The sequence below is a fragment of the Cibotium barometz genome, chromosome 21 (genome assembly GCF_041138505.1).
Source record: "Cibotium barometz isolate CiBa-2024 chromosome 21, ASM4113850v1, whole genome shotgun sequence".
NCBI classification, from domain to species: Eukaryota; Viridiplantae; Streptophyta; class Polypodiopsida; order Cyatheales; family Cibotiaceae; genus Cibotium; species Cibotium barometz.
This window is the reverse complement of record NC_141066.1, coordinates 53,157,083-53,165,397: the sequence shown is the minus strand read 5'-3', so window position 1 is coordinate 53,165,397 and position 8,315 is coordinate 53,157,083. Positions and strand designations below refer to the sequence as shown.

The following is an 8,315-nucleotide window of genomic DNA, read 5'->3' as shown; positions in this document are numbered from 1 at the left end:
ATTTTTAGTATGCGCCAAATTTGAATGCCGGTAATATATAAATCCCATGAATATGTGTACAAATAAATACAGTTGCATTGATTATGTAGCCAAAATTTCCTGAGAGCCAGTCATGGCCACCACAAGGGATTACTGTAGGGAGAGATACTCAGCACAACCAGCAACAAGTATTACCGAATGTGTGCAGGCTTGCACACAATCATGCCACCTCTGTTATGGTTTATCTACTATGTCAGATTGGCTACATGTTATTTTCTAAAAATCAATCTGAAAAACACAAGTTGTCTAACACGACTTCTGCAAAGCCATTCGTCAATGTGCACCCACGAGAAACGGATGTTGACAGACTCCACACTCCACCGTTTCTGTACCAGAACTCGGCACTTGCACCTGTAAAACAACAAAAAGGTGTCAGTAAGCCACCTTTCTCTTCACTGAAGGGTACATCACTACTCTTGGACTTGCATACCTGAAGATGGACTGTGCAGGTGGGACATGCAACCTCCCGCATACGCTTGCCGGTCCGATCAGAGCTAGACCATAAATGAGGTGGCCCTTTTAAGCTGGGGCTGCTCTCTCTTCCAGAACGACTGGCAGAAGAAGAGTCTACTCCACAGGTGGGGCAACGCGTGTTGCTTCCATTCACAAGAGAGATTGAGCCACAAGCACTACAATTCAATACTGTTGTTTGTCCTGATCTCTCTTTCGAATTGCTGTTGCTACTGCTTGTAGTTGATCTCCTTGAGGAATTCCGCTCCAGCTCCTCCTATTCATACACAAGATGGAAAGGTCAATACTGATGCTTATGATGCATCCAGCCCAAGAAGACTCATCTTATAAGACTGGTTAAACAACCCTCCACCCTCATGAAACGGGCAAGAAGTTGGAAGGCAAGATTGCCTGTTCATTCACAATGCAAGGATCCTCCACAGATGGGCACGGTCCAGGGATTGGTTGTTTATCCATGGTATTCAGCACACAGTAATTATCAGATACAAGAGTAAAAATCCAAGCTTTCAAGGTGTAATGCAAGAGCTCATAGAAGCTCCTTATACCTGGAGCTTCTTGGCAAGATCTTCATGACTCCGTGGAGCAGGAGGCGGCTTACTGCTGAGCTCTTTAGCATTGCTCAACCTTTGAGTAACTTCGGCCTACAAACAAAATAAAAGATTTGATAAATTAAGGCATAATTTTCTTCAAAACAACACACTAGCAAAACTTTAATCACCTTAGGTAATTGACTTCCTACCAGGCAGCGATCACAGACACGCACAATTGGAGCATCCTCGTCAGCAGTGAGGGCTATCCTTCCATGTGTACACTTGTCACAAAACACGTCACCACAATTCCTGCAATGGTGCTGTTGAGTTACAGCAATAACACAATCTTTGAGACACTTTTCTTGGATGCAAGGAAAGATAATGATGCTAGAGCATTGATTTCAGTAAAGTCTTCACACTCCTAAACCGATTTGTAGAAAAGGGTCCTCTATTTCACTGCATCCAGGCATCCGCTCTGAGAAACAAGAGAGATTTGGGCGCTAGAGTGGTCCCCTGCTTGGAGAGAGAGAGAGAGAGAGAGAGAGAGAGAGAGAGAGAGAGAGTTACCCGTCTCAGGAATGCTCCAAAGTCACTTGAGCATGCGGAGCACTTTGTTACAGCTTCATCAGGCACCTGCCACAAAACACCTCCTGTTAGTGCTAAGCTCTCTCTTCTCAGATCGTCAACACAATCACAAACTGATTGATGGACTCCTTTACTTACCCAATGCTGTTTCTCTTCAGGTGCATTCTGCTTGTTCCTCAATGTCACCCAGTCCACTAAGGTTGGCTTCTTCTTTTCTGAAGCCTGCTCTGAACCCTTCTCCGCATCACTTGATGCCCGGCTGGAATCGAGAGGCCCATCTTTACCCACCATCTCAGAGAACTGTGACCACAAGTACCCAAGCGCGTGACTATTATGTCTAGCTTACAATTCAAGCTGCACAAGTAACTACAATCCAGTTGAGTTTGGATCAAACCTGAACACAAGCTGCAGTCAATGTGTCAAGAATGGCATTGGTGGTATAACTGCCAGACTGCAACCTTATCCTTCTTGGCTCTATATCAACAGCACTCTTTGCCCAGAATGTGAAAACCGACGGTTCATTGACCTGGTAGAAATTAATCATTGGAGACCAAAAACTTCAATTTCGAAACAAAAAACCACCACACGCAAGCCCTCTTAATTTCCCATCATTCCTTCATCAGAGTATCTATGGCATCATTGGTAACTAGAACGCTCACCACCTGTCCCTCCACTTATCAGTAGAACACATTCAAGGGAAGGTAAGGGAAGGAAGCCAGGGGAGTATCCTATTATTTTAGCTTTATAGGGCTTTTGTACACAACCATGCACACAAGAGATGCATGTAAAAATAGACATGCATATTACAAACTTGCCATCACAATCAAAAAGTAGCAGTTTGAGAAGTGAACCTAACCTCCCATCTTGTGATAGTCTCCAAAGGGTAAATCCGCACAGTTTTGTTTGTATTTGGTGAAATCATCCTCACGCCATCCAAACCAATCTACAAAATATTTTAAGCCAATGCAATCCACTTGATTAGATTAAGAAATGAGTTACATAACGAGCAACTATTAAAAGAATAATGACCACTATACACACAACATACTCTCCATAAAGACAATAAGGGAAAAGGGGCTTACTTGGCATAAAACATCCAGAGGACCACTTGCTGAGCTAGAGTCTGAAAGCAGCTTCACACGATACTTTTGCACCCCACTGCTTTTGTCTTCCATGTCAACCTTTGGCACTGCCTTTGGGAGCTTAGAGCTTCCTGAGTCCCCAAAAGAACTAAAACTGTCTAGAGCTCCCCATGAACTGCCACTCCCCGTACCCCTGGCACCATATGGCTCTGCATGCCCACCATCATACGCATAGACGTCACCCAGCCCCGCATCATCAAAATCATAACCACCCTTAGCACGTCCTCGGTCTTGACCAATGGGCTTGTCATAATAAGCGGGATCATAGCTCGAAGATTGGCCATAAACAGGCCTCTCAAAATCCCCGCCCTGCACAGCAGCAGCGTACATCCCACCTCCCTGGTCATAAATGCCGCTTTGTGAAAGCCCAATGTTACCATAATCATACCCCTGCATGCCATGTTGATTTTCTCCATAAGGTCGCATGACGGAGGAGGATGAATCATAACCTGCTTTTGATGCGGACATAGTCATAGCCTGTTGATTTGTTCCATAAGTTCCCACTGCAGAGGAGGATGGGTCATAACCTGCCTGTTGATTTGTTCCATAAGATCCCACGAGAGAGGATGATGATGGGTCGTAACCTACTTGAGATGCCGCACCCGGACCGGGCAGGCCACCTGAAAAGGGATGTCCGGCGGGGACATAATTAGAAGGCTGTGAAGATGCGGATGGATGATGTATAGAACCCTGGCCTACCTGTGCAGCGGCTGTGGCAGCATATGATTGATCATAAGGAGGGACAGTTGGTGCATAGGAGCTAGACGGGGCGGCATATGATCCTTGCGAAGAAAGGTTTAACGCAGCCAGGGAGTCGGTCAAAGATGATTGGGGAAGGGTGTATTGGGGGGCTTGGGGAGGGTACGGCGGGGTCTGATATGAAGCGTTCTCTGCATAGTAGGAAGGGGAGGATGTGTAAGGGGGTGCAGAACCATATGAAGCGATGTTGGCGTATGGGTATGAAGCATCAGAAGGTGCCCCGGAAGGATAGAGGCTACCGCCTGCATATTGCCCTGTTTGCTGCTGCATCTTCTTCTTGCTCTACAGAAAAGACTGCCCCTGGTCGAAATCCACGCAGTGTGTATCGTTTCCTGTGAATGTTTCGGGCTCGATCTGTCTCCTGTAACCCTAAAATTCCTGCTTTTGTTCCTTCAAAAATCCAAAACAGGTTCAAAAAGCTAACCCTTACCCTAACCCTAATCGATCCCAACGTTTGGGTAACAAATCCTCACCCTACACAGCAGACTGCAGTTGTGTCCCTGCAGAAAAATCTTAAACGCAGATCTTCTCTGTGTCTCTGTCTCTCTCTCTCTCTCTCCGGATGATAAGCACTCACCTTTGTGCGTTGCGAATTTAGTGGGCGTCTATAAATAATATAATGAACCGTAAATTATTGTACCGACAGGGGCTTCTAGCCTAAGGCTGTTGCCTTTTAGCAATAATTATTCACTTGGAATGGCGTTAGGTATGCATTTCCTTGGCATTTAATTAATAAAGCCGGCATATTTCAAAACTTTTCACTTCAATTAATATTTTCGACGAATAGCAACCCACCATGCGTGTTTTGAGTCTCTCGAGTCTCCCTCTTTGTCTCTCTCATCTCCATCGCCATGCTCTTCTGGTTTGTGGCTTCCTTTTTACGCTAACTGATGAGAGTCAACACTTCCATCATGGGCATGACAAATAAGACACTTGGTCATTCTCACTAGAGGGAGTTCCACATTTCTCTCTCATTTGCAAGTCTGATTGATGAAGGATGGCCTGTTTGCAAGCCTGTTTGATGAAGGATGGCCTACAAAAGAGGTGGATGTACCTCAATCACCAAAATCCATGAAAGGATTGAGTATGAGATATCTAAATAAGTATACCCAAGAGATGTTATTGGTTTCAATCATTTCTATCTTTGGAAATCAAAATGCCTACTGGGTAGCATTTCTCCAAGGAAATCTATCCAAGTCTTTGGATAGATCTAGAAGACTAGATGGATAGCAATTTAAGGGTAGGACATGAAGCTACTTTTGAACAGTTGCACAAGAACCAAGTGTCATTGAGAAACTTGAAGGATAGAAATTGGCCAACATTTCAATCAATCTAGGTGAGATAGAAAGCTATATGTTTGAACAGAGATGTGAAGCCTTTGGAAATCCCAACTGCCCTACTAAGGTACATGCGTTGAACTTATGCTTAGAAGGAAAATCTAGTCGATGGTTCATCGCATTAATGTGCCGGCAATCAAGACCAACTTCAAAACTTTGAAATCAGCCTTTATACATGGCTTTTCCAGACAAGGTGATCGGTGGAGTGCAACAACAGAACTCTATTCAATTGAGCGGCAACCCAACAAATCGATTAAAGATTTTATCCTTTGAATAAAACTCTTGGATAAACGATGTTCAATTGAGAAGATGTTTCATGATGGGCTTAAAGAATAACAACTTACACGTTGTAGAGTCATGGGAAAAATTAAACGATGATCAATTAAGAAGATGTTTCATGATGGGCTTAAAGAATAACAACTTACACAACTTGATCATTCTATCCAATCCGAAAACATTCGATCAATGTTGTAAAGAAGCAATACGTTTAGATGACAACATACTAGAAGATGATCATTCTACGAGGTGTTCCTTATCTAAACCAAGTGAAGCAATGGCAAAAGAAAGATTGATCTCGAAATTGACATTCCCAGAATTTTATGCAGCCTTGCTTAAAATACTACAACAGACATCTATAAAACAGGATGAAAACCTTCAAAACCAGACATCCTTAATGCCTCTAATAGTGAGGAGCGAAATGCCTTGTGTTGAATGCAATCAATACGACCATCCCAATCCTCATTGTGCATACAAGACACCTGTTCTTCTAAATTTCACATATTGTAAAACCTTTGACCATGATAGTAAAAAGCGTCCCGCTTCATCCACAATGGACTCAAAACCTCCATCTCCCGTGCACCAAACAGAAATAGTCCAAAGGGTAGAAACTGCTCAGGAAGAAGTTAATTGGACATTTTAGTGTTTCTATTGTCGTGGACCTCACAAGGTGGCAGAGTACATAGTTTAGAGTACTTCCATGCCCATAGTCACTGACACCTTGCGACCAATGTGTGAACGATGTGGCATTGATCACATGTTCCAAGATTGCCCAAGACGAGTTGCTTCAATGAAACTTTCCTCACAAAATACAACTCTTAACATCTTAAGTGTATAAAATGGGCAACTGTCCACAGTGCCATTAAATGTGCTTACACGTTTACAAGCCAAGGCACGAGAAACAGTCTAAAGGAAAGAAAAAGACAATACCTCAACATGGGTAGAAGAACATGCTTCAAAACAGAACCCAAAAGAGAAAACAAAACCTTATAAATTCAAGAAAAACAAAAGACAACAAACTGTTGAAACCAAGGTCAAGTTAAAAGACAGGGAAAAGGAGCCTGTATAGAGGACATAAGCCCAAAAGGGGACATAAACACAAAAGAGCCAAAAGCTATACATGATGATGCAGAAGCATCCACCTCAAAGACCACCACACAAATCTCAACACCCATATGTGCGACACAAAAACCCAAAAGAAAATTCAATCTCATCGCATCATGGGTAAACATAATGAAAAACTGACAAACGACCACCCTCGAGCCCAAAGGGATGCACACATGAATTATAATGAAGTACATTATACCTTTACCTTGATGTCCCATACCATCAAGAGGTATAACTCCAATCCAGTAGCATGTAGCTATAGTGTGAGATGGTAGGTGAGTAGATATAATCCTCTATACAAGAGAACATCATATCATAACCTAGCCTCAAGATAACATCAAGTGTGCCCCATGTCCCTATTATATAGGAGGGTCCTCAAGTGACTCTTGACTCTCCATTTCCCATGTGTGACCCTTGGATGCTTGACCCTAACCTTAACCCTTAAGGTTAGTCCTAACCCATGCTCCACTAGAGCTTGTTCCCATGCTCCCATGCTCACAAGCCTAATGTGGGTTAGCCTCCTAGTATATGCACACATAATGTGCATATAACACCAACCCAAAAGAAAACTCCACCAAGATTCCCACAATCACAATATCTTAATAGTATCAAAATGTGGGTGGAAAAGCAGCTACTGTAGCTCAAGGCTACTATGAAGGTGCCAATCAAATTTGGGTACCTCGACAATCAAAATCTATTCCTCAACGTAGCACTCGCAAGCCAAGGAAGAAGAAAAGTACTCCACAACACCGTCCACAAAAGCCTATGCAAGTTCCTCAAAGAACTCCTCCAATGCAAGTTCCTCAAAGAACTCCTCCAATGCAACAAGTGTGGGTACCAAAAACATTGCTGCAAGCACAAAGGTACTACCAAAGAATACCAAAGCTTGGGTCCCCAAGTGCATCACAAAGTCCCCTAAGCTTGCACAAAAAAGAAAGCCTCAGCACTAAGCACATCGGCCACCACTTTACAATGTTCATCAAAGATGGGTACCTGTGCCTGTGCTTTAACAACAAGGATACTATGATGGTAATTTCATCATATGGTTGACAAAATTGAACAACGTGAAGAAAACCTCACCACCGACTTCAACTCCAATAACTTCAACTAAAGTTTGATAATAATGGAGGCCCAAGAAACAGCAAGCAAACAAAACCACTCTCGTGCATTCAGCACCAACACAAGAGCTTGTCTGTTCAAGCAAATAATAAGCAGTCTTCCCTACTACCTTGACGTCATTTCAGCACATCAAGAACAAAATAACAATGCTCTTGTCACCCCTCTGGAAATGATACATGATCCATCCTAAGCATGTGCAAACACAGTTGTAAATTCACGGCCCATGCCAGTCCCTGTAGTTTCACGTCTACAGATTCACGTCTTAGTCCTTCACGTCTTGGACTTTCACATCTGATAATTCACGTCATGGTCTTTCACGTCTTAGTCCTTCACGTTGTGTGGACAAAAATAGAGACCGATGATGTGTATATACTGTGCAGAATACTAAGAGCTTCAGGAATATGTAATCGATTTGAGTCAGTTTTGAGTTTTGGTTGAGATAAAATTCAATGTACAGGAGAGAAAGTAAAGAGAGAAAATAAAAAGGTTTTGGCACAATTTCCAAGGTTTTTGAGAAGGAATTAAGGTACCCTGTGACATGGATGGTGGGTTGTGACTGGACACCTGTGTGTCAGTAGGAGCTTGATTTGGAATAGGTGGCAGGCATGCAGGCCGATGCTGCCAAGTGTCAGCACAGGAAGGCTCAAGTAGCCTCCTGGAGAACTCGCCCAGTTTTGGAGCCTGCGAGAGCTCATATTTTGGTAGTTTGGCGTGGAGATGAATTAGGCACCTGTTTTTTTTAGTTTGGAGGAGCTATGAAGCTGTGGATGTAGAGGATACCGGTTGTGGAGCTACTACAGGAGCCTGGAGAGCAGATTGTGAGCAGAGGTTGCTGAATTTGCTAAGAGGAGGCCGCGGGAAGCAAGAGAGAGCCAGGAACTGCATTACATCGCGAGAAACAGGTGCTAGGAGCCAAGAAAAGAAGGCGGCATGTAGAAAGCCTATAGGAG

At 43.4% G+C, this 8,315-nt stretch overlaps 1 protein-coding gene across 1 annotated transcript; it reads right to left on the bottom strand.

Annotated features, from left to right (window-relative positions):
• On the bottom strand, positions 1-4,171 carry LOC147627362 (protein FREE1-like). The gene is made up of 9 exons (XM_086816006.1): positions 2,708-4,171; positions 2,482-2,568; positions 2,020-2,151; positions 1,764-1,925; positions 1,608-1,673; positions 1,250-1,360; positions 1,056-1,151; positions 470-766; positions 1-390 (listed from the first exon to the last, which is right to left on the bottom strand). Exons 1-9 carry the CDS (start codon positions 3,794-3,796, stop codon positions 313-315), a joined length of 2,118 nt encoding a protein of 705 aa, XP_086672132.1. The 5' UTR covers positions 3,797-4,171; the 3' UTR covers positions 1-312.
• Positions 4,172-8,315: the final 4,144 nt, after the last annotated feature.